The sequence below is a fragment of the Phyllostomus discolor genome, chromosome 5, assembly GCF_004126475.2.
Source record: "Phyllostomus discolor isolate MPI-MPIP mPhyDis1 chromosome 5, mPhyDis1.pri.v3, whole genome shotgun sequence".
Taxonomy (NCBI): domain Eukaryota; kingdom Metazoa; phylum Chordata; class Mammalia; order Chiroptera; family Phyllostomidae; genus Phyllostomus; species Phyllostomus discolor.
This window is the reverse complement of record NC_040907.2, coordinates 82,936,444-82,964,009: the sequence shown is the minus strand read 5'-3', so window position 1 is coordinate 82,964,009 and position 27,566 is coordinate 82,936,444. Positions and strand designations below refer to the sequence as shown.

The 27,566-nt window shown below is 40.0% G+C and overlaps 1 protein-coding gene across 6 annotated transcripts in view; it reads left to right on the top strand.

The window, feature by feature from the left end:
• Window positions 1-27,566, top strand: part of PHACTR1 (phosphatase and actin regulator 1) — a 297,087-nt gene that overhangs the window by 78,259 nt on the left and 191,262 nt on the right. For all 6 annotated transcript variants that reach the window (XM_036026498.1, XM_036026497.1, XM_036026496.1 and 3 more), the window contains exon 2: window positions 21,819-21,983. In XM_036026498.1, the coding sequence (XP_035882391.1) occupies window positions 21,845-21,983 (139 nt within the window). In that variant the 5' untranslated portion in view covers window positions 21,819-21,844. The remainder of the gene's footprint in view (window positions 1-21,818; window positions 21,984-27,566) is intronic.

Below are 27,566 nucleotides of genomic sequence, written 5' to 3'. Positions count from 1 at the left end.
GAACATAGGGGTGCTTATGTTCTTTTGAATTAGTGTTTTTGGGTTCCTTTTGATATATTCCCAAAAGTGGGATCACTGGGTCAAAAGGCAGATCCATTTTTAATTTTCTGTGGTATTTCCACACTGCTTTCCACAGTGGCTGTACCTGTCTGCATCCTCACCAATAATACAAAAGGGTTCCCCTTTCTCCACAACAATTCCTATCAAGATTTCAATTATGTATTTTACAGAACTTAACAACTATTTCAAAAATTTATATGAAACCACAAAGGCTCCACATAGAAACAGTAATCCTGAAAAAGAAAAACAAATTTGGAGGAATCATGCTACCTAATATCAAACTATATTCTAAGCCCATAATAATCAAAATAGTATGGTACTGGCATAAAAACTGACACAGAGATCAGTGGAACAGAACAGAGGGCACAGAAATAAACCTACATGTTTATAGTCAATTAATATTCAGCAGAGGAAGCAAGCATATACAATGGGGTAAAGATAGTTTATTCAATAAATGATGCTGGAAAAATTGGACAGACACATGCAGAAAAATGAAATTAGATCACCCTCTTACACCACACACAAGAATAAATTCAAAATGGATCAAAGACTAAAATGTTAGACCCCAAAACATAAGAATCCTAGAAGAAAACATAGGCAGCAAAATCTCAGGCATTGCTCGTAGCAATTTTTTTTTATCAGATATGTTTCCCCAAGCAAGGGAAACAAAAGAAAAAATAAACAAATGAGACTACATGAAACAAAAAAGGTTTTGCTCAGCAACAGAAATCATCAACAAAATAAAAAGACAACCCATGTAATGGGAGAACATATTTGCTGATATATCTGATAAGGGATTAATAGCCAAAATTTATAAAGTACTTACAAAACTCAACACCAAAAAACCCCCAAACAACCCAATTAAAAAATGGGCAAAGGTCCTGAATAGACACTTCTCCAAAGAGGACATACACATGGCCAATAGACTTATGAAAAGATGCTCAACATCACTAACCATCAGAGAAATGCAAATAAAAACCACAATGAGATACCATCTCACACCTGTCAGAATGGCTGTCATCAATAAGTTACTTATGTTCTTAAAACAAGCATCAAAAATTACCAATTTTATTTTTAACACATTTGCTCAAGAAATACAGTGGTAGCAAACAAAACAAAATCAAAGTTTGTACCTCATAGTAGATTTTATACCAAATGCTACATGGTAATATGGCTGTTTAGGCTGTAATAAGATGATAAATTATAGGGGATATTGAGTGTTGTCAGTATTTAAATTGTGTCTTGAAAATATTTATGATAGAAAATGTGTATCATTTTCCATATCACTATTCTGAGGCTATGGAATTTACTAGTCTAATGAAATACCAAATTTTCAACATCAGGTAGAGGAATTCATTAACATAGTATCTTAGCTAATGCTGAAGAATAATTACCCATGGAGATATTTTTTCTGGTACTACATAGCTTAGAAATAATTTTTTCAAATTATTCTTGGACTATTCTATATTTACCATTTATTAAAGATATACATTTTACACTGAAGTCAGTACCTTGAAAAATAATTGCGGCTCATAGTATTAAATATTTTTAAAATGTTGGTTTTTTTCAAAACAATTATTTAAAGCTCAGCCTATTTACTTTTTCCCAAATCTGTGTCTATGTAATAATTTGCCTTTCTCTCTCCCTCCCACTTCACAGCATTAGACTGCAGAAGAGGAACTGTATAAATCAATGAGAAAGTATCTATTAATTTTGAGCTCTCAGTCCTTGTGAGATCGTGGCAGAGCACATCCTACTGTTGCTGTGTTTACGACAGCATTTCTGGATTCTTCCCATGAGTATATACAGAATATCCATTGTACCTTGGTCTGATATTTCCTGGCCCCATCATGAATTTTTATACTCTTTGAGGACTTGGATGATAATATGAGAAAGATATTTTTGTTGTCATTTTATGTTTTTAGTTTGGAGTTTTGGTCCAGCTTTCCAGTTAAAGTCTCAATTTTCTGAAATTAACTTTTTTTCTGAAATGTTATGAAAATTGCCCTAACTTCTCCTTTTTCTCATCTTTTCCTGAACTTTCATCTTTCTTCAATGTGCTAAGGTGTTCATCTCAACTTGCAACTACATTTTAAGGAGAAAAACCTGTAGACAAGAGTAACCAGTTAACAACCAAATTAGCTCAAGTTTCTGCACTATCATACAACTGTAGCATTGGTGCAGATTCTCATCACAGCAAGGACCTGTGGCTCCATTACTCATGCCCCCACCCCAACAGATTTGAAAAAATTAGGAATAATACAAAATCATCTTTAAACTCTTAATGTTGGATTTTTAATGTCAGCAAAATCTTTGCCATTTTTTTGGCCAGAAACTGATTTGAAAGAATGAAGTAAGGATATATTCTTCCCTCTTTCCAATCCCAGCCAAATTGTAGACATGTAATTATTTCAGATTATTTTTCATTTTCAGGATTTAGTAACTGCATACGCTTATTCTAGCTATTGTTACCATGATAGTGCCATACAAAAATATTAATGCTAGAGTTTCATGGACATGCCTTGTATGGGCACATTCTTTTAAAATGTACCATAATATCATTGATTCTTTCTGTACACAGCCATACCTACCAGTTACTGACAATTAGACAAAAAAAATTAAGATCACCTTATTAGGCTGCTTCCACCTGTTTATCTTAGTTTGATTGGCCTCAGCCAGAAAGGAAAATACTATATGTGTATTGATTCAGTCTGTCCAAATTTTGAAGCTTAATTCATACAGACCTAATTACTAGCACAAAAGATGCTTCAACTTTTATGGTATGAATTTCTAGAGAAGAACTTTCTCAGAGCTGTGAAGATAGAGCTGATTTGCCTTCTCCCTGCCCACAGAGTGCCCTAAACAAAGTGCTAGTTTATGGTATTTAAATAAAATTGTCTACACCTTGTACTGAATATAAGAAAGCAAAAATGATTTCAAGAAATACTTCCACGAAAACCTCTTCGTGATCTGTCTTGGAGGAACTCTGAGAAATTGTTCTATGTCTTGTCTAAGCCATCAGATGATCATGTGTGTATCCCCCGGTCATGCACATACTTCTGAAGAGCAGAGACTCATCTTTGATTTGCAAAGCTGCACAGAGAGCAGATGCTCAGAAATCTTTGTTGAATTGAATTCATAATAGGCAATTTGTTTGGGAAACGAATTTTTGTCAATGTACTTAATACAGATTTCCTCCCCTACAAACCACTTCCCTTTATATTTTATCTTAGAAGTTCAGTTATTGCTCTTTTGGTGAGCTGAGAAAGACTTCAAATGGACAGGTACTGTTTTTCTCCTCAGTGGCTGAGTTCCCTAGATAATTTTTAAAATCTCATTGTTGGCTTGTGGGCTGGGGTTTTGAGTATCTACGTGGTATAGAGAGGACTTATTTTTCTGACTTAAATTTTCTGACCATGTCTTCTCTATCTGCAGATAAAGATCCCCTTAACCTGGCTTGACCTTCTGAGTTGAATCTTCCTCTAATACATTCACTTCTGAAACTGCATCTCATTTCTAAATAAGCATCAAGAGAACAGTTATATTTGCATTTGAGCCAGTATGAATGGCAGAAGTTTACTTTTCTGGGTAGCAAACGCCAGGAAATAGATCAAGAAATTATTTTCAATGTTTCTTGAAGGATAGTTAGACAAATATCAAGTGCTGTTAGAAAACCTGTGGAAATATTGACATCATGGTATCTAATTTCTTTCTGCTTAGTGGATCTACACCAGATCTTGGGCAATTTCCATTTAAATACATACCCCTAAAGCCTTCAAAGTATTCATGGAGTTTGCTTTGCACATTGCATGATAATATTCGGAATGCATTTGAATCACTCTGCTTCTCCAGTCAGTTTAGCTGTGAGATTAAAATCCAAGTTATTTTATTTTCCTCAAGACAAAAATTAATTGTAGCTATTGCTTATTAGACCAACTAGTGGGCTCTGTTGTTTTATTATTCTGTGAAATACTATACTTCCATTTTCCATTATAGTGCCATTTTCTTGTAAATTAAATCCTGTAGAATAAAGATGAATTTGGCATCCAACTAAATTTGAATTTATTTTATTACATAGCCTTCTCCCACAAGGAGCCTCCTCCCATTTCCCCTTCCACTATTTAGATAGGAATTTATCTCCTTTCAAAACACAAATATTCTAGAAAAATTGTATGTGATACAATTGTATGTGATACAATTTTTCTAACCCAACAAACCATTTTAGCACACTGTTCCAGTTTATGTTTTAATAATTCCTATAACTCCATTTTTAAATGCAAGAAATTTCCTGGGCAAAAATTATTACTAGTGAAATATCAAGACAATCATTTATATTTAAAAGATCATTTTTAGGATGAACTTATAACAATAATAATATTTGTTGGTCTTTTAATTATAGCCAGGAACTGTACCACATTTAAGTACATTATCTTACATAATACAACACACCTATAAATGTGATATTTTATAGTGAAGAAACATGCCTGCCATAGGTCATGAGGCTCATGTCTGTCTACCCCAAAGCCATGCTTTTAAATGCTGTATCATACACACCCCAGTGATAGCCTCTGGTAGGCAACACTCAAAGTGACCAGTGATGCCTTTTTGCCCTCTACACGCAACCACAGCTCCACTGAGTGCCATTGTGGTTTTCCATTAGACTTAGACACAAGTACATCACCAGTTTGATTCCTAATCAGGGTACATGCCTGGGTTGCATATCCCCAGTATGGGGTGTGCTAGAGGCAACCATACATTGATGTTTCACTCCTTCTCTTTCTCCCTCCCTTCCCCATCTCTCTACAATAAATAAATAAAATCTTTAAGAAAGACACAAGTGCAATATTCATATACAATAATAGTAATATACTTTTCATAATATAATCACAATAGCTAATATACTAGATGCCATACTAAATGTTTTACATATATTCAATCTTCATATCAACTTAAGAAATAGGTTCTCTTATTTTCTCTAATGCCCATGGTTTGTAGATGGCAGAGGTGGGATTAAATCCAATCCTCTCCCCATGCCAAAATTGGAAAATAAAATTATAGAGAAATTTAAGATCATCTATGACTTTATGACCCAAACAGAACTATATTTAGCTGACTTTCCTTCTTGCAGATTCTATGCCTGTGCATAGCTACAGAGATAGGTGGGCAACTACTCTTTTAGAAAAACTGAATTATACAACACATAATATCTGGGAACTTACTTTCCACTGAACAAGGAACCACGACACTTTTTTCCTGTCAATAATGAGAGATAACCCTCATTGTTTTTTAATGGCCACGTAGGTTGTTCCTTAATTTAGTTAATCAATCCCTTGTGGTTGGACATTTGGGTTACTGCCTTTTTATCCTATTAAAATACAAATGGAATTTTGTTCGTAACATCAGCCTTTAGTAATATATCAAACTTGACCCAATTCAGCAAATTCCTTGTGGCTTATGAGAAAAACTTTTGTGAAATGCCTGTGATCCAGTCGAAGTGGAGCCTCAGTTTGGTTAGACTTGGGATAATGTTTACATCCAAGACAAGTCTTTCAAGAAACATGACAGCCCCTCATGTTTCCCTTGCATGTGAGAAAGTTCTCCCTGTGTCGTTTCTTTCCTATGGCTTGGGCAGACCCGGTTTTCTGTTACATAGCCCCACCTCCAGCCATGGCTCTGCCTAGACATTTAAGTTGTTTGTCCTAATCATGAACAATCCAGGAGATGGGAAATATTCTATATATCTGAGCCAGAGCCTATCCTGCCTTTTTGTAAGAAAGTCATATATTCATTCAAAAACTATTCAGTAATCATTTTATCTGTGTCATTAGTGGTCCTTATCTTCCAAAATAACCAGTCTAATAGGAGCATGTCAGTTAGGATGCTGTTTGCTGCAGTAAGGGAAGACCCTGTGCCTCTTCACCTGAAACAACAAGGTCACTTATTCTTTAACACAAATGTGTAAGTGGGGCAAGCTCCAAGCCTGATTCTATTAACCCATAGTTCTCTGCTCTGCCCTCCTTGGCTTCAGGACTCTACCCTCAGGCCAGTTAGAAGATGGCTACAACAGTTCAGGCCTCACATGCAGACTCTGAAGTAACCAGGGGTAGAAATGGCACTCTCTCTTGTGTCTGTCTTTAAGAGCAAGGAAGCTCATCTTAGAAGCCCTGCCACCTACAAGCATCCCTTACAGATTTCAAGGGCCTGATCTGGGCAGCCTACCCATCCTTTAATCAGCTACTGCCCAGAGATCTACCCATTAGTGCTAGGGTGGGGTCAGCCCCTGAGAAGCTCATGGTCCTGAAGGGAAAAGATAGATGGCTGAGCACAGTCTGGGCTCTGTTAGGAAGGAATGTGGGCAGAAATGGGTGCAGCACTCTCTGTTAAAGAGGAAACTGGCTTTTAGAAGTGTCATGAAGAATCATCCAGGCAGTGGGAACAGCAGGTGTAAAGGCCTTGAGGCAGAAATGATGTGTTTCTTGTGTTTAAAAAGATAAATGGTGGTGGAGCCAGTAAGTGGGGCATATTCTGTGCCTCTGAGTTCACATGAAGGATCTGAGACTTTGTCCGGAAAGCAGGATGACCTGGTGGGTTTAGCACAGCAGTGACATGATTTAATTCATGTTTATGACAGATTCCCAGGCTGCTATGTGAGGGTTTTGACGGTAAGTAGCAAGGGTAAGAACACAGAAATTGGAGGTGCAAACAACTGGCCTAACCTGAGGAGAGAAGTGGAAAGAGTTGAGAAATATTTAAGAAGTCAGTTTTGGCCAGTCTTGGCAACGAATTGGATCTGGGGAAGGGGAGGGAAAAGGTGGTGCTGAGGATGACTTAGGGATTTCTCTCTGAGCAGTTAGACAACTGGCATTGCCATTAGTGAGGAACAATCGAATTAAAGGTAAAAATAATTCACTTTGAGTAAAGTGAATTTGAGGTGCCTGTGAAATATTATTTGGAGATGAAGAGTGGTAACAGTAGCAGTGGTTCAAACACCATTCAGAGTCTTTTATTTGTATGAAATAATCAAATTTTCACAATAACCCAATGAGGTAGATGCTGTTATCCTCATTTTATAGATGTGGTAACTGAGACCCAGAGAAGTTAAGCAATTTGGCCAGAGTTACATGGCTAGAGGGTGTTGTGTCAGTTACAAGAGCCTTCTAGGCTGGAACTCGAAGTACTAGAAATACTCAGCTTATCCATGCTAAGTAAAGCCATGGGAGCAAACAAAATCACCTGGGCAGAGCTGAGCCCTGGGGATTCTGTGATTTGATTTAGAACCTGAGAGACACAAAGGACTACAGAGGAAGGAGGTGAGGAGGAAGGAAGAAGAAAGTCTTCCTATAGGTAGGCTTTTTAAAAATAAATGTTATGACCAGAAAGAAGTGGGGTGGGGGCTGGATGGAGGTGGACAAAGAGGGGCTAGGAAATGGGGGCATCTTTAATAGTGTCAATGATAAAAAACAAAGAAAAAAGTGTTAAAATAAAAAACAAAAGTATTTGGTCATTCACAAGCTAAGAAGAAGGTTATAAAAGGTTCTTAAATTCTGCCAGAGTATATGGAATGTGAACATGTATGTTAGCACTCGATGTGCTGCCACTTACAAATTATAGTTTGTATAAATTTGTGCAAGTCACTTATTTGCATTAGGGTTAGCTTCTACTGCATAAAACAAATAAATTGAAAATAGTAATAACTTAACCAAGAGGGTGGTTTATTTCTCTCTTTGAGAAAACCGCAGCGACAGCCAGTTCAAAGCTGATGGCTCCACAGAGTTCTTAAGGATCAAGGTGCTACCTAGCTTATAGTTCTTCCATTACTGTGAGTTGGCTCTTGTCCTCATAATGGCTGCCAAATTCCAGCCATCATATCTCTGCTTTAGAAAAAATGGATGAAGGGAAAAGCAGACTAAAGAAATAGTTTATCCCTTCCTTTCCTTTCCCACCTCTTTTTATCGTTCTATTACAGTTGTCCCAGTTTTCCCCCATTGCTCTCCTCTGCCCTGGCCAAGACTTCCCAGAAATCTCTCACAAAACTTCAGTTTACAGCTTAATGGCAACGCTTGATAATATGGTCACACCTACCTTCCCAGGAAGCTGGGAAACAGTCTTTTCACTGGGCATAAAACCAAGAAGCTTTCACTAAAAAGGAAGGAAGAATGAATATTGGCAGGCAAGAATCCATTTCTGCCATCATCAATTTGCTCTTTTGTAAAATAGGGATTAGAATATAGAATAGTTGCTTTACCTCTCTTGTTGGTTTGTTGTGGGGACCAAATGTTGTAATAATTAGGCAAATGCTTGATAAATTATAAAATACTACTGTGAGAGTGACCATTGACTCCTCTAGCACACAGTAGGTATTTATACTTTGAATGAGAAAATCTTGAACAAAGTTAAGAGTTTTCACTACAGGAGAAGAGAGAGCGTTTTCCTACAAATCTTGCCTTTCAATGATAAAGCCTTCTTTTGCTTTCAGAACTAATTTCAGAATAGCCAGTGTTGAAATTTGATTAGCTCTGCAGTAAAATGTGCCATCAGTATTGCCTAGTGTCTGCTGAACGCAGGCACTGTCCAAAGAATGCTTTCTGGTAGTTAAAGCACGAGAATTAATGTGGGGGCAGTAGCTCATATCATTAACCCATCTGGTCCTCACCGTTCTGACATATTGGTAACATAATGAGGATTCCAGACCAAGGTCTCTTTCGATAATTGCATTTAAAGGATTGGCTCTATCATTCAGAAACTAGTTGCAGTGATCATTAAGAAACTGAATGCAAAGCTAGCAGGGCATTTTAGATACTGTAGCTACTGGTTGTGCCTGGAGATTCTCTGCTGCGGGTAAAAGCAAATGAAGTTCTTTTCCCTGTTAAAATAAATCTAGGGTAGACAGGGATTTTCTGAGTATTAATATTCTTTTTAGGTTTTGAGTTTGACTCCAGAAAGATGATGTTTTTGCATTAAAAACTGACCTTTAAGATTATTCTGTCACATGCAGCAAAGAATTCCTATTATCTTTCACTATAAATGTGCTTTATATGCCCACATCAATTTCAAATTTCTCTGAAAGTGGAATAGTGACTGCTTTTGTGTGGTACTTTTCATTTTAGGATTTGAAAGATTTAGGAACTTCTTCTCTTTCCTCAAATCCCCTCTTTCATGACCCGAGTTGGACTATAAATGTGTAATGAATGTTTGCTGAGTTAGTGCATCGTAACCTCCTGTGCTCATGGACCTTGGTACTTCCTGAAAGTGCCTGAAGGGACAGATATGAGGACAGAGCCCTGACATCAGCCTGTTCCTTATGATATCCCCTTTTTCCTTTCCTTGACCTGATGCCTATTGCTCAGTGAGGGAACTTTGCAAAGGAAAAGGGAACTAACACAATTAGAGCTTATTTAATTATGACAACTTTTGTTATGTCACCTCAAAGAAAAACTGAAAAGATGCTTTATAAGTTAAAATTCCATATTGCAAGTAAAATGGGAAAAAGTGGTTGACGTATTATAAGCCAAAATTCTAAGAATTCAGCTTCAGCGATCTGGGGAGTTTCCCTGGTTGGAAGTGGTATGATTCAATGAGTTTCACTGATGCTCTGGAGCATGAGTCCTATTGGATAGTCATTAACTGTGCTTTTCCGGTGCCCTGCAGCCTTCCACACCTTCAGATGGGATTCAACCGGAACCTGGAGCGAATTCAGACAAAGAGTAGTGGGCAAAATCAATCAACACCCTAGATTTGGAGTCAGGAGATATGTAGTAAACACATTAATTGCCAGTTTTAGTCTAAAGTTTCCTGTGTTAATATAGTGATTGTACAGGGAAGGAAGTAGATGTTATTATCCCCATTTTGCTGTTAAATAAATGGTCACAGAGCTACTTGATTGATTGGTGCTTAACCCTTGGTGTTCAGTGTTCAGGTAATAGGCTCTGAGGTCAATTCAGTCATTAGAAAAAAAACCCAAGAGTATAAAAATAAATTCCTAATTCAATGTGAATTTAAAACTTCTTATGGGGAGAAACTAACCAATGGCTTTCCGTGCTAAGACCTCTTTAGAAATTGACCATCTTTCATGCAAAACAATAATAAAATGTCCCCAGTGGAGTTGCTGACAGGACAAAAAGAATAGGACATTTACCCATGTGAAAAGACAAACAGAATTCAATTTCTGTGTTCTGAAACAAAAGAAGTTAAGAATTCCTTGTGAAAGTCTCAAAAATATATATAAGCAGAGTTCCTTACTTCCTGAGGAATGGTCAGGGCAGGCCCATGTTAGAGCTATTGATGGGAATTATACACAGATATGGAGTTATGCACACAAGGGAGAGAAAACAAGGATGTGTTAGCAAGGACGAACCTTCTTGCTAAATTTTTTCCCAGGAGTACTATTTAGATTTCACACCATCACTACACAAATGGCAACTGGCACTGAAAAATTGGTCTGCGAACTAATGGGAGGTAAATAAGGGAGCGGTGTAATGTCATCACAGAAATAAAACAAGATATCTGAGCTTTAAGGGAAGTAGACTTAACAAGTGATTCTTCAATGGAATGTGAAGTTTCTTAGATTCTCTGTCATCCTATGTTCAATAGGTAGCTGAGTAGCTCTTGTTATGAAATCTCAGAATGAGCTCATGGGAGGAAAAATGCTGAGGAATATATTAACCTTGACAGTATTATGGAGGGAAAGACAGTTTGAAAAGAGTTGAATCAAAAAGCCTACACTGCCTGGTCTTGAGCATTCTCATGTTACCCGCAGTGCAGGAGTTCTGAGTGGTGGTTGACAGATCTCTAGACTCCAGAGCCCTGGGCCACTGTGTAAAATGGCACATTCTGGGTAAGTCACTTGACCCCTCTGTGTCTAATTTTCTACATCCATAGAAGGGGACAAAAAAGACACTAGCATGGCATTTGGAAAATTGTGTTCCATGGAACACTAGTCTACTATGAGACCTCAAATTTGCCCCACAGGGAAACACCAACCAACCATGTCTGTGGTCAAATTACGTTCGGGACACACAGGATTAAACAAAGTTTACAGGGCTTATTACAGGCCTTCTTGGAGCCTTAAAAAGGCAAAGTTTTGATGCACTTCTTTGAGAAAATAGTATGTTAATCATAATTACGGAAAAACAAAAGAAATTTCATACCCGGCCTACATACTGGGGATGTTACAAAGATCTACATAAGATAACAGATGTAAAAGCACTTGGAAAAGGCAAAGCACTACCTGAACATTAGGCATCTTTAAAGATTCCCAAAGACTTGAGGGTTTGGGGGCTGGCTGACACCACGAAGCATAACACTTTTCTATGCTAAGGATCTTCCTCCTTATCCAGCTTCCCCAAGGCTATGGATCTAGTTGGGGAGAAAGGAGTAGGATTCCAGCTTTTGTAGGAGTGCTGTAGTATGTTTCTCAGAGTGTGATTCTCAGAACACTTGCATGGAAACTATCTGGGCTGCCTGTTACACATTCACATTCCTGGGTCAGCAGGTCTAAGAGGAGACCAGGGGTCCAAATTTTTAACAGATACTTTAGTTGATTCTTGTATACACTATAATTTGAGATCCACCAGCCTGAAGGGTCTTTGCACAGTTCAGAATCTCCAAAACTTTAAAAATTCATGTAATCCCTTAAGGGGTGTGCTAAGGGTAAAGTGGTAAAGAACTTCTTCCCTAGGGGAGCCTGTACTGGACAGGAATCAGTCTGTCTGGTGCCAGAGGAGACAATTCATTTTTCAAATAACTTTCACTGAGCCCCTGTTCTATGCCCCAACAGGGTGATTTTAGTACAAATGCGTAATGCTTACAAGTCAGCATTATCCCCTTTTTGTGGGAGAGCAAGCTGACTTTCCTAAGATCACCTCGTGAATTTGTTAGAAACTTTTAGGTTGCAAGTGATAGAGAACCCCACCCATTCTGACTTTAGTGAAAAAAGGATTTATTGGTTCATATAAAGAAAATCTCCAGTGTTATAATGGTTTCGGGTGGGTCTGGATCCAGGGGCCCAAATAATGTAATGAAGTCTCAGTCTCAGCAGGTGCTCCCCTCAGGTAACAGAAAAATTGCCAGCAGCTCCACAGTATGGGATGAAGGTTGGAAAACTGTGGTCCCCAAAGCTGACTGCTTGTATTGTCAATAAAATTTTATTGAACACAGCCTTGCCCATTCGAGTACATTTGTCTATGGCTGCTTTTATGTTGCAGTAGCAGAACTGAGTATTTGCAACAGAGTTAGGCAGCCCATAAACCCCAAAGTAGTTATGATTTGGCTTTACAGAGAGTTTGCTGACCCCTGCAGGAGAACCCAGGCTTTGTCGAGGTTTGATTTGGACCTCTGAGAGGTATTATTTATTGATTTCAAGAGCATCAGACCCCAGGGTCTGAGATTTTAAGGTAAACAAAGAATCGACATTATTTAAAGATTGTCACTTTGGATTAACACAAGACTTGGAAATTCATTTACAATTTAAGTAAACAAGTTTCATTCCCAAAACAAATACATTCTGTGGATTAAAAGAACAATAGAATGTTTCATATATTTTTGTAGTCAGTACATGTTTTTGTGTTTTTGCGGTTGAAGATTCCATTCCTGGGAGATAAAACAGGAATTTTGTATTGAATATCTCCAAAAGAACTTTGCTGATAACATCTATTATCTCAATAGATATAACAACACAGACATGGATAAATTTAAATTTAAATGAGGCTTTTTCCCTACTGGTCTGGTCCATTAGCAATGCTGTTTGTTCACTGACTCCTGTGGTCATAGAATATAAATAGCCACTCAGCGCAGTACTTAGAAAATATGAAGTGTTTGACATAATAGGATTGTTTCCTCTCAAAGCATATGAATTACCATTGTGACCTAGAGATTCTTTCAATATTAACCAAGTCTGAGTGAAGGTTTTTAAGTTTATGGCCCCAGCTTTGACCAGGTTTGAAGCCTTTCTGATCTACAACCCAGTTGGGAGAGTATGTGTATCAAACCCCCCCAAAACCCAGAATTGGTCTCATTGCCTGGCTAGGCTCAATTGCTCATTTCTAGGTGAATTACTAGTGATAAAGGGTAGAGAATGCAATGTTCTGAATTGGCCGGCACTGGGTCATATGCCCACCTCTAGAGTCACGAGTGAGATTCTTCTTTCCTGAACCAGAAGTAGAGAAGGGGCGATCCTCCAAAAGAAGCGCATGCCACCTGCTGGGAGGCCAAAAATCAACTCAGCAACCAATAACTATGAAGCTGTAGATTCTGGATGTGAACTCACATCCTTCTGGTTTCAAAATGAACATCCTTCCCACTCTACACAGGTATAGCATTTTCTAAGTAAGGCAGATCTGACCCAGTGTCAGACCAGACTGGTACCTGCTGAGTTCTCTATTGCAGCTCGTGGCGTGGGCGCATGGAAGGGAACATCCTATGGTTCCACATGCCCTACTGACCCAGGGAGGGCATCCTCCAGGGCACCTACATTCAGGGGTGCATATGTCTTATGGCATCTTAGGATAAGGCAGATAACATCCCCTTTTTCTTGCTAGAGTGGGATCAATTTATATTGACATCTGTTTGTAGCCTTTTAAAAAGAAAGTCATTTGTCCCCTGGTCCCTGAAGCCCCCCTGTTACTTTAGTCAGTAATTTGGAAATTTGAAAAGCTAGGCTCTCACTGAGTGAGAACGTGTTCATGAAAATAGACAAGGCTTAATAGCATGTGTTTCTCTTCTCCTGGGAATTATATCTTCCTATTCATTAGTTCCTCCTTAGTTTTCCTAAATGTAAAGTGGGGATAATCTTTCACTTCCTCATAAGATTAATGTGGGATACGTAAGGTAATACTTTAAGTGCTTTGATTGGTGCCTGGCATAGACTTAGTGACTAAAACATGGTAGCTGTTATCAATACTTTTATTATTATTATTATTATTATTATTATAGCTGTCATCATTGTCATCAGCACCAATGCCCAAGAAAGCACTGTCCTGTTTAGAATCTCCCTTCCTGTTACGAGGTAACTGGAAACCCTGTTCACAGTCCACAGAGTTCTATAGACCACGTTACAGGCTCTCTCTGTTACAATGGCTACGGTCCGAGAACCAGTAGAGCTGCTCCGTTTGCTCTCTTTAAAATCAGTAGATCTCAGGGCATGGGGTGGAGGGGCATTCTCATATTCCTCTTAGATTTCAATTACTCGTTCAAGAGAGGATTAACAGAAACATGACTTGAGCCATCTTTGGCCACATGGATCCACATGGTCTGTGGATCCACAGACCCCTTCTTCCTTCCATTGCATACTGGCATAGGCCTTGGGTCCTTTGCCAAGGTGCCAGCCTATTCATAGTGCCAAAGGCAGTGGCAAGCCTGTGAAAGCATCCTTTGGGACCTGCTCCCAGCAGTGGGTAGAATGGCCTCCCACCAGGCAGAAAGCTCTGGAGCCAGAGAGGAGGAAGTTGGCCAAGTGCCCAAGCAAACGTGCTGAGAAGTATGGGCTTGGATGTGTGCAGCCTCACTGTCTCCTCCCACCATTGCCCACCTGCAGGGCTGTACTGTGCAGTCACACCCACTGTTGCTTGTTCCACCGTGAAGACTACCCTTCTTGTAGCAACAAGATTGACTAGCAACTCTCTAAATACAAACATTTATGTGTCCCTCCCCAGAGGTACAGTTGGGCAAGTCTCAAATATCATGCTGGTGTATAATGGTTGTGGTTTTGTGTGGCATGTAATTGGTATTTCTTCTGGTGGTTCCCAAGTAGAGAAGGCAGCCATCTCTGTGTCCAGAAAACTGAGGGATATCAGAGCTCTTTCCCTTCCTCCAAGCAAATTAAGCAGACTTTGGATTAAGATGCATAAACTCTTTGTTCAATGAAGCTCTATTGTCATTAACACTATGCTTGGTCAGTATCAGTGTTCATACCTTACTTCTAATGCACGGATTGATCCATCTTCAACCTGATAGTAAAGGAAGAGGAAGAGGAGGGTGGTACACAGAGAGTGGAAGACTGGATAACGGTGGCGAAGGTCAAGTACAGGACAGAGTGAGAAGGTGGGTGAGAATACCACAGGTCCTCATCCTTAGCAATATTAGCGCCAGAAAGTTTTCAGACATGGTGCCTGAAAACCCTTTCATGGCTTCGTGATCAATGTGGCAGTGTTGTTTTACCTCTCAGCTCAGTATAGGCTGCCCTGTGGTCTGTAAAGCAGCCATCCTTCTCCGAGCTTTTGCCTCCTTTTGCCCCTGTGGCTACCTCCTCTAAAGCCCAGGTTTCTCCCCTCAAACTCCCTCACACCTTCATCCCACTCCTCAACTCGTGGGGTGAGGCAGGGCCTCCTGATTTTACAATAAAAATCTCTTTTTTTGTTTTATAAACACACCTCGTAGTTAACACAGGTCAGTTCTAGACTGGACGGAAACTCTTCAAAATCTGGCCTCTTTGAGAGTGTGTGTGTAATTTATGGAGTGAGAAATGGAAGATACTGCCCTCTTACACCTGATAATTCATACCAGTGCTTCATTTCCCTGCCATGAGGTGCTTCTGTGAAACAAAATGCATTTTTAAAGGGGAAGCCGCAGTTGTTGAGAATTTTCGAAATGGCCATGTACCTGTATGACATCGTTTTGCTGTCATAAAGAAAGGTAACCTGCCTGTGGCAGAGGCAACAGGTTTAGCCACAGGACAGCTCACTGGAGTAAACTGCCAGCTAACCACATCTCCACCCCCATCTTTGGCCCCCACTCATATGGTGGTGAAATATGGTGAAAATGTAATCCCTTCTAATGAAATTGGAAGGAAAAGTGAGTGTCATCAGATCCTGATACATAAGCATGCTGTTTTGGGTTCACTTTGGGTTGAGAAGCAAATATTTAATTTGTGAGAATCTCGGGTCTTCCAAAAGTCCCAGGAGCACTTGGCACATGGAGAGACCTACGGTGGGGGCCCCAGATGTCCTGGCCCTCCTGCCTCCAGTGTTGACTAGACATCAGACAGCGCAGGCACCGTGGCTTCCCTCTTTTTAAACTTCTCAGGGGAACACCGTGTGACTAACACTTTCTAGGCCAGCAGGATGCCAGAGTTGGTGCTTTCTTTGGATAAAGCCTTCTGAAAACCAAGCAACCATGAGAAGTATAATTGCAAGGGTGCCAGCTGAAGTATCCCTTGCCCACCCCCCACTGCATGTTCCAAGAGCCCACCAGAACAACCCCAGGCTACAACAAGGGGTGGTTATCAGAGCCCCACAGACAAAACTATTGGTTTCTTGATAGTTAAACTCATGCATAAGTATTTTCTTGCCTGCTTTTCTAAAAGGAAAGAAAAATCATCTCCCAACCATTTCTCTCTACAGATACAGTAAATCCTAGTCATGTAATGAAAGGGAGCACAGACTATCTAATCTCTTAGAAGAGTATTTTTGGAGGGTGGTGGTGAGAAGACCCCAGAGACGATGTGGGTCAGGCCTCCCGTTCTCCCTCAGCTCTCTGAATTAGCTCAGCTGCCCAGCATCCTACCTTTTGATTCAGCATTCTCGGTCCAGGCAGTTCACATTCAAGCTGATTCATCTCTAAGTGAGCACTCTCTCCAGACAGCTGTCTCCTCTCAGCAGCACAAGGACGCCACCTTTGAGAGCAGTGGGCTTGGGCAAAGCAGTCTTTTCATCATCTGTTTGAAAAGAAGGCTGTTTTTATAAACACGCCTGGCCTGTACGCCTTTCCTCTCCCACTCGCCTCCCTCCCATCCTCTCTCATGTCCCTGCGGTCAGAGAACACTATTCTGAGCCCAATTTGTTTTCTTTTGTTTTCCTCCTCTTCAAACTGTATTCACAATTGGCCTATTTTCTCACTGTTAAACCTTCCCATTTCAGAGTCTGGTGGCAAAGCCGTGAGGTTGAGAGCTAGCCCCTGTCGCCAAAATAACTGGGAAAGAAATAATGTGGATGATTAAACTGTAAATCAGTTAAACTTAAAGTCATCCAGTCTGCTCAATAATCTAGTGTACTTTAGGGCAAAACATCTCGAATTTGATAGTATACTTATTAAGTATTCATTTAATTATCAAGTTATAATTATACCTTTATAATGCTCTGTCAGCGTCTTGCCACTCCAAGTTTTTCCAAGGCACTTGTAATTTCTTACAATTACTTTAATGTGGTAATTTCAGAATAACTTTTATTCATTTCTTAAAGATGCAATTATGAAATAGTTTTTTGTTCTTATGGTATATTTTTCTTAAGATAGATAGTGATACTCATTTTCATGAGCTAGATCAAATGCCCTCATTCATTTACTTGATAAGTCATTACTGAGTGCCAACTGTGAGAGCAAACTCAATATCAAACTTGAATAACTCATATCTTGGCTTTAAATTTTTTTTAGGATTGAGTATATAATCTCTCTAATATTTAGCAGATGTTCTAGGTTGACTGAACCCAAGAAGCTTCTACCTGTATACTTTAAAATTTTTACCTTTTGTGTGTTTATTACACTGTTTGGAGAAACAAAAGAAAGATGGAAACTCTTTCAACCAAATGCAGATACCCCAAAGCACATGAAATTTTGCATGTAAGTCCAGTGGTTTGATGTCCATCAGAACCCACTGGCCAGGGATGAGGCTGCTGTGGCAGGAGAGTTGCATTTGGCTGCAGCGAGTGCTAGAGACGTACTAGAAGGTGATTTTAGGCAGGTTATTATGGGGAGATTCCTGAATGCCAACACAGGAAATGAGGACTTTCTAGTGTAAATTGTGGGAAGCCATTGAAAGTTTCTGAGAAAGGCAGGCTTCTGAAGGAGTAATCTAGCAACTGTATAAAATACAGGCTTCAAGGCAGGAGACTAGGGTTGGAAATGTAGGTTTGGAGACTTGCAAAGTCAGGACAAGCAACAATAAGTTTATAAAGTAAGGTAAGAAATGGATAAGGTGATGGATATATATGAACGAAAAAATGATTTTGTGGGAATCATGTCATCTCAACTGGACTTTTATCCTAGACCCAAAACCTCCCTGGTGCAGTTTCTCACAATTGTCACCACCTATGTGGATACCCAGCCATTGGGCATTGTTGAAGAAGCACCAGCTGGCTCTGGCCAGAGTGGCTCAATGGTTGGAGCACCGTCCCGTAAACCGGGAAGGCATGGTGCCTCTCATGCACCCCCATCTGGGGACCTGGCCTGCAGTCCAGAGTCAGGACACATGCCTAGGTTGCAGGTTTGGTCCCCAGTCAGGGTGCATATGAGGGACAACCAATCAATGTTTATCTCCCTCTTTCTCCCCCTTCCTTCCCCTCTCTCTTAACTCAATAAGCATGTCCTCGGTGAGGATTAAAAAAATAAATTAAAAAAAGAAGTGCCAACTTAAGCAGCTGATACCATTTAAAGAGAATAATTTTCAAATGTAGTGTTGTTCCACTGGCTACTCCATTTAGCTTCCTTCTCATCCTTCATTGTAGCTGTTTCTTTTTTAACTACTCTCCTCAGCCACCATGAAACCCAGACTTACTTAAAGCCACCTCAATCGTTATTTTTCTCCCTCAGCCTCCAATAATCCATTTCACCTACTGCTGCTAGATTAATCTCTAATGAGGGTCACATGTGATCAGATACGTAAGTTCAAACTTTCAATAAGTTAGGATAAAACTTTCTAATGACTAATACTTCCTTTTTAAAAAAATTTTAGACAGAGGGGAAAGGATGGAGAAAGAGAAGGATAGAAACAATGTATGGTTGCCTCTCATTCACCCCCATCTGGGGACCTGGCCTGCAGCCCAGGCATGTGCCCTGACTGGGAATCAAACTGAGAACCCTTTGGTTCACAGGCTGGTGCTCAATCCACTAAGCTATACCAGCCAGGGCATGGCTAACCCTTCTATATGTACTTTTGATCCCGCATCCTCTTCTTCTCCCTAAAATCCCTCTTTCATAAATGTCTCCACCTCTTTTCTACGTCTTCAATCTTATGTTCTGATGGTTCTTGGAACTCAGCCTACTGGCCAGAACTAGTCTTCCCATCCCATCCTGGCATACTTCCACTTCAGAAGTTCTCTGTTACCTTATGAAATAAAATCCAAACCTCTTAAGAGATTTATAAAAAACTGCATTTTCTGGCTCTAAAGCCCTTGTCATTAATCAACCATTCTATTCAGCTTCTTTCTTCTGCAAAGTTAGTTTAAAAATAGAAAGTCTTCACTATCTACCCAGTCATGAAAAGCAAAAACTTCTGCCTTTCTTGCTTCCTTGTCCTCCTTCATGTTTATATAGGAAGTTCCCAAGATCTGTTGATTCTGCCACCTGGCTGAATGTCATCTTACCTCTGTGTCCCTTCTGTCCCTGCCCGACTTGGATTCTAGTCACTACCCTCAGGGCCATTTCAGTGGCTTCCTCCTTACTGTCTCTGCCAGTTGTTTCTTCACACTCTGGTTCAGGTTCCCACTGCTGTTACAATAATATTCCTAGAAATAAATCTAAGTGTGTCCTGACAGTGTACCTTCTCAGTCAGGCTGTTTAATATTAGACCCCTTCCCTCCTACATACTCCTGATTTCCTTTGCCATGTTCCCTTTTGTCTTTTATTTTTCTTCCAAAGCATGTATCTTCTAATGTGCTCTACAGTTTACTTAGTTTCATTGTGTATTTTATGTCCCCTACCATACTCACTAGTTGTAAGCTCCACAACTTGGTATTTTTATCTGTTTGTTTACTGACAGAGCCTAAGCAAAGTAAGCACTCGATACATATTTGTTGAACATAAAAATGCCAATTTCCATTTTCAAATTCTCTTCTTTTCCCCTTGTTTATGGGATACAAACACCTAAGAAAATCTTCCAAAGGTTTGCCCAATCTGGCTGCAGACTCCTCCAGCCACCACCTCTCCCATGGCTCCTCACCTCACTACGTAACCGGTGCTCACAGGTCGCCATCTCTTGCTGTTCCTGCACATGCCATGCTCTTTCAGCCCTCTCTGTTCCTTCTGGGTCTGCTCTCCTTGTAGGGAGCCATTTCTGCCTCCCCTCCATGTGGGGCAACAGTTCCTCCTCTTTTAAAATCTAGCCAAATGTTATGCCCCTGATGTCTTCTCCAGCATGGCCAAGCAGAACTAGTCACTCTCTCCTTTTTGCCATCATTGGATTTCATGTGATTTCCCAATTCGGCAGTTTTACACACTGAGCCCTTTGCCTCCTCCTCTAGACTCTGTGCTCAGCCATGGCCACTTCTTCTGTACATCTGCCCAAAAATGATCACAGCATCTGGCATGGTATTAAGTAGTTACTTAACACAATGATTCAGAAGAGGAGCTACCAGTGCATTGAGCCATGTAGTCAAAGGCTTTCAGTGCCACCACCACGCATCATGTCCAAATCATTGTTGCCCTCGCCTGCAAATCTTACCTCCCCGTGTGCCTTGTTCCCATGAATGAAGGGTGCCACTCCACTGATGTGAATCTGGGCATGAGGAATTTCTGCTGCCCCTCCATCAGGCTACCCAATCAGTCACCAAGTCCCCTGAACTTTGCTTCCTAGACATCTCTCAGATTCATCTCCTCCTTGTCAGTCTTGCTGCCAGGAGTCTTTACTAGCCTGTTGTCATCTGTCACCACAGCACACTACCTGGCACATGGTAGAGGTTCCGAATATATCTGTTGAATGAATGAATCTCTTGAGTTAAAACCATTTCAGATGACATCAGGCAGACTGCCAGGCTGTGAGACTGAGCTTCCAAGGACAGCTTGTCCCAGTGATTTTTCTGAAAGACAGTGTGAAAGGTCTGACAGAGTGGTTTTTGGATCAGCCCCAGCTCTAGATGCAGTTTGACTTTCTGGAAAGGTAAGTTCCTCCCACCCCCTTGATTTTGCCCAAGAGGTTATTTTCTTTGATTATTCCTGTCTTAAAAATTCAAGTCATGGTATATTTACTTCACTGAGATGTGCAAATTCTCATGTAAGATGGAAAAGAATTTGTTTCATTCCAAGTTATAAAAGATGTCAGGATGATTATGACCTTAATGCAAGGGTCCCCACTAAGCATCACAGGTTTGAGTGACCTCAAATGTAAAGTTACTGAGATTAGTCTAGGTGCTCTCTAAAGTCACTCTTGGATTTCAGTTCCTAAGAGTCTTCTTTCAAAAATTAAAACAGAACCCAAAAGACTAGAGGAATTGAGGCTTTATGAAATCTAACAAATAGTGACTGATCTAAAATCGGTAACTCTAAGGTAGAGCCACACACTCAACAGATTCCAGCACTTCTGTGGTTCTGGGTAAAGCAGGGTAGTAGGAAGGAGGGTTGTAGGTGGTGGAGATGTTGGCACTGGAATAGACAGTCGATAAATGTTTTTTCCCTCTTTTCTCAGCAGTCGGTGTTATAGTGATTGTATCTGCCAAGTCTTATTTGAGAGAATGCTGGGCCAGTAGTTACACTCACTGTCATTTGACTCTTCTGATGCCCCCTCCCTGCCTTGTGGGAAGTCTCTGGTGTGTGAAGAGGACTCCTCCTCCTGCTCTTCCTCCTCCTCCTCCACCTCTTCTCCTCTTCCTTCTCCTCCTCATTCTCAATTCTAAGTTATGGTTAGGTCTTCCATATCCCTAGGGTTTGGTTGACTGTCCCCAGCCTGTAGAACATGTTGGTGTGACTTCCATTCCAAAAGACAAAAAGAGAAACAAAACTTTAATCATGTGGTTTCTGTTATCTGTAACCATGGAAAACGTTGGCCATCTGTGAGGCTCCCATTTTAACACTTTTTTTTTCTCTCTCTTTATTTCCATCATTTTCTTGGGAAAAACAAGCTGAGGAAGTGGAGAGGCTGGCGGCCATGCGTTCTGACTCCCTTGTCCCAGGTACCCATACCCCACCCATCCGGAGGAGGAGTAAGTTTGCCAACCTGGGAAGGATTTTCAAGCCTTGGAAATGGAGGAAGAAGAAAAGCGAAAAGTTCAAACACACATCTGCAGGTAAGATTATTTTTCCTTCATTTCTCACTGGGCTTTTGTTGACTTCAACTCTGTTTGTTAATTAGTAGACTTCATTTGCTGTAGGTTGTTGGAATCAATGGGGGAAAAAATCAAACCATAAGATTGTTCTTGTTTTTAGTAATTATTCATATGATAGAGAATGACTTTTAGATTCTGTGTTTTCTTATGTGTCAGGTTTTTGTTGCTGTTGTTTTTTAATCGAAGCATCACTGCTTTTATATGATCTATAAATATCGGAACTTAGAGCTTCATCTTTTCCATAACTGAATGCTTTCATTCTAGCATTGACAATCCATTTTTTAATTTGCATCCATATTTTCACTACTCCAGTAAAAATCAACACAAAGCAGAAGTAAGCTATATATAGTTGTTGGCAGATAGAATAGGTTAGTTCATGGAAGAAGAGTCTTGAATAAATGATTCTTGGATGTGACAGGAAAATACGGGAGAATAGAAATGAAGCATCACTGATGACAAAGGTAATTATGCAGTTTGTAGTCTAGTGGACAGCAGAAGAACTCGGGGCAAGTCAGCGTAGCTGAGGGGTTAAGAGCAAAGATTCTGGAGTCTGAGTACCTGGGTTCTAGTCCCAACTCTGATGCTTGGTAGTTGTAAGGCCTCAGTTTCCCCATCTATGAAACAGGGTTAAGAATTATACCTTACATAAATTAAAATTGTAGAGAGTGTATATGGTACCATATGTGGTTATTTTTATATGAGAAAGAGTGTATGGAGGGTACTATATAGTGAAATAGTTCTGGTTTCACCCTGTTTTAGAAGAGATGATAGAAAAGCTATGCAGATGCTTTGTGTTTGTGTGCTTTGATTTTGTTAATTATGTGCCCAGGTCACTCCAGGCCTCCTCTAGCACTTTCATATCCTTCTCCCTCTATGCCCTAAAAAACAACCTGCTTACAGTTCTCCTGAGATGTATCACCTCCTCTATTTTTTAGTCCTTTCTCCCTTTTCTTCACCCCCCCTCCAGACTAACTGTGAAATAGGAGATAATCTGCTTCTCGTACCTGAACACTCTTCCACACATCCAATAATTTTAATACCAATTACTTTGGAAGAATGGAAGAGAATAACAAACATAGAGAAGTTGCAAAAAGTCTTGAAATCTTAAACAATCCTCATGGTAGATGTCCCCAGTTTATGTTCTGACTCTGTTTCTTAGATTAAAGCCCCAGTGCCCCGCTGCCATCTGCTATCTCCTGAGATTAGAATGAACCTCTGAATTCCATGAATCTCTAGATTGTTGCCCCTCTGATTGAATCCATTCACCTGATGCATTCTCTACCCTCTTGGTCACTGGACAGATCTGTGAAGGTGCACATGTAGGTCATTCATGCATTCCCAAACCCTACTGAGAGATTTACTAGCAACTCTCAATGCATAATGCTTCTAAATGCCCTCTGCCATGAGGTGACAAGGGAAAGGACATTTAGACCATTGCCTTGGAGTAGAGAAATCTAAATAAAATATATTCTTTAAGCAAAGTGAGGCATAAAACACTTGAACAAAAAAAGAAAAAAGGAGTACTTTATAAGCACTACTTATAGAATAAAATGATAGCAAAGATTCAACAAGATCCTTTACAATGTTCTTCCTGACTTTGTTATGAAAAATTGTTTACGATAGAAATATACACTTGAATAATTGCCATTTATCAGTATGACTCCGTGCATGATGAGGTGGTAGAAGCACTTCCTCCCGGCAAATCACGAGCTTTGCTGAGTGTTTTTGGTGAGGCCATAGTCAAAGCTCCAATGCTTGTCACACTGAAAGGCACCTGATCAATTATGCTGACTTCTTCAAGATTTGGGGAAACTTGTCCTATGACAGATGCAAATACAATGGCATCAAATTACTCATGAATCATAACAACTCTGAAAAAACTTTCATTTAAAATTCTTTGAGGAGAAAGAATTAAAAAACATGACAGGCAAAGTTGCAACTTTAATCATTCTTATTTTTAACTATTCTCAGCAAGTTCTTATGATTTCTATGGCCAAACTGATTAAATTGGCATCTGAATATGATATTTGTATGTAGTTTTTTGTTTTTTAAGAGAAATTTATCTTCTGAAGTAGAGAAGCTGGAGGATCTACTATGGAATATTTTTATATTGTAATAGATAGATGGGTTTGTGATGTAACTGAAACTATTCTTTTTTTTTTAAACTCAGTTGTTTACCATGTAGTATTCTTTGTATTTAACTGGATTCAGAAATATTATTTATTTTTGGAAAGGAGAGACATGTGCTAGTTTTTAGCTCAAAGGAGAAAAATATTGACAGCGAAAGGATGTTATCAACATAAATTGTATATATGTTCAAACAATACATATTGTTTTAATTACAAACCTTCCTATGTATGAATGAGTGTCAAATATTAAATATACAAGAAGATTAATTGATTGTGAGAATGTTCATTGGTTAGCCAGTTTTAGTTGGTAGCATATATTTACCTTGGATATGTGTGTATATATGTCCTTTCATATGTATGATTATGTGCACAACTTTATTTGTATTATGCATCTGTATTTAAAATCGTGTGCTGTTTTGAACACTAGAGATTACATTACACAGTGACTACTTGGCCTGTGATTTTTTCCACAATGATTTAGATTTATTATTTGCCATAATAAGGTATACTGTAGTTTTACTGTAATTCAAGGTATGGGACATGTGTGCCTGTATATATGCAACACCTTCAAAGGTACACCCAGAAGTATTGCTTTGCAAGTTATATAGCAATAAGAAAACTATATTAGAAAATTATGATCTCAACATTTTCCTCAATTTTGGCATCAGCAGCTACTCTGTGAATTTTTCAAAGGCAGATCTTCGTATATTATGCTGCTCATTCATCCTTTCTATTCTAAGCTGAAGGCCCCTGTCCTTAAAAGACCTTCAGCAGTAAGACCCAGAGACTGAGCTCTGCATGGTGGTTAAAGCACTACAGGATAAAGAGTTTCTCTCAGGAGTATCTCTGCATCACAAGTCAGTAGCAGCAAAGCAGTAGTGCATAGAACACATTGTAAAACAGTAGGTACTTATGGGGATGATCTCAGTGAGCTTTTCAGCCTGCCTTCAGAGGCTCTGCCCAGCTCCTGGGGAGCAATGAGCCTGATGCCCAACTTCTTTTGTGGAATTGGCAATGGGTGACCACAGCATATCCTTACACCTTCCCCAGGATCAAAAATTGATGATAACATCCCCTCCAAAATAGAGCAGACAGTGCCTCCTCAAATAATCAACTGCAGCTATCTTATCCAAATTTCTCAAAAACAAGGACTGTATTTATTTTTTAAAAAGTAGACCTGGCAGGAATAAGCTATAGAGATGCCATCAAGTTATGCTTTTATTTCCTCTGAACAGAAAACCCTAAGATATAGGGGCCAGCCCTGCAAATCCGCAATATGCCAAAGTTTGCTTTGTACGTGTAAGCTTTCCTGGGTACCTAGGGCCTTGAAGGAAAACAACAATGACAAAACTTACTGAGCGCCTACCACATGCTGAAACAGTACCTGGCCCTGGGAATGTAACTGTGAGCAGAAGTAGACCTTGTCAGTTACCTTGTGGTCTGCACAGTGTAGATGGAGAGGCAGATGATCAAATCACAAGAAGAGAGGTAAGGTCGCAGCTATGAAAAAGGCAGTGAGAGAAAGGTACCCAGGAGACTGAGAGAGAGACTCGACTCAGTCTGAAGGATCAGAGAAACTTCCGTAAGGAAGAGCGGTTTGATCTGGGATCAGAGGGTGGGGTAGGAATTTAGAAAATGAGCGTTCTGTTTGGCCACAAAACTTGCACAGGGTCCCTGCAGTAGAAGGTAAAGCAGTCTGGGAAAGCAGGAAAGGCCAGTGGCTGCAGAGGGCACAGCTGGGAGTGTGGTATGGAATAAGACTGAGGCTGGAGAGATAACCAAAGAATGGACCCTCACTGGGCCTACATCCTGTAGAACAAATTAGACAACAGTGTGAATGAACAGAGAGACCAGTTAGGAGGTCATTGTGCAGATGACAGTGACTTTGACTTATATTTGGTGGTAGGAATGGATGGATTTGGGGGCTGTTATAAGGAATGAGCAGTAGAACTTAATGACAGGTCAGATGTAGAAGGGAGAAAGAGAAGTGTCACAGTTGGTATACTTGTGTTGGTTTAGGGTTATGTGGTGGTGACCTTCCCTGGAATGAGTACTTTGGGAGGGTGACAGGTTTGGAGGAGTAGGTTCAGGGTGAGAGTACTGGGGAGATAAGACTACAAGTTCTGGTATGTGTTTGATTTAACTTTGTTGATAGCCAAAGTTGGTAGTTGAATATATGGAAAGCAAAGAAGAGGTCTGTGCTTGATATATGGTGTGGGTCATTTGCATACACGTGTTGTTAGAGTGGTGGCCTTGTATAAGATTTCTTAGGGAACAAGTACAGAATAGAGAGTTGAAGATGGTCTAGTAGACAAAGGAAGAATATCATCACTAATGACTGGATGGAGGAAGATGAACCTGGAAAGGAGATAAAGGGCAGAGGCTAGAGAGGTGGGAAGAAGACCAGAAGAATGTGGTGTCATAGGAGCCAGGGGTGGAAAATGTTTCAAGGAGGGTATGATTACCTGTGTTCAGTGCTATGAAGTCAAATGATGTATAGAAAAATGCCTATTGACTCGAGTGATTCTGATCCACTGGAGGTCATTGGTGATTTAGCAAAAGCTCTCTGGGAGGATTATTTGGGAATAGATGTCAGATTAGTGTGGAATGAAAAATTAATAAGAAATAGGGAAAAATAAGGACACATCTTCGAGAAGTGTGACTGTGAAGTAGGGAAATGAGATAGGAGAAGGGAGGTTGATGGCAGAAACATATGTGTGTCCATAGGGGCTTGTGTGTGTGCAATTTGATTGGAAGGGGGCTGTGTGCCTTCTGATTTGTTGTCCTTTTATTATGAAAAAGACATTAGCATGACAAGCCAATTTGAAAGATCCAGGAGAGAAAAGAGTTAGAAAATACATTAGATGAAAGAGATCAGGTAAGGGTGCTGAGAAGTTAGGAGTGGTGGAGTGTAAAGCCCATGTAGAAGGGTTAGTATCAGAGAAGTAACGAACACCTCCTCTAAAGTGGAGGGAAGGAGTGGGGCTGGCTGCAAGGCAGGTAGGTAGGGAGTTCAGAGTGAACCTGACTGGTGGCTGAGCTTCTCTGGGTAATAGGTCCCACTTGATCATGGTATATGATTTTTTTGATGACTTGCTGTATTCAGTTCACTAATATTTTGTTGAGGATTTTAGTCTCTATGTTCATGAAGGATGTTGGCCTATAATTTTCTTTTTTTGTAGTGTCTTCATCTGGTTTTAGAATTAGGATAATTCTGGTTTCATAAAATGAGCTTGGGAGCCTGCCCTCCTAAAAGAGGTCAAAGAATTTAACAACGGTCAGTAGCAGCAGTTGCCAAAGCCAGCCAGCAGGGCAGGAGCTTCTGAGTACAGAGCTGCATCCTTGAATTACTGACTTTCAAAGTGGAGACAAAACACAGACTGCAACCATGGCAGTGGGTCCTTGAGGTGGAAAA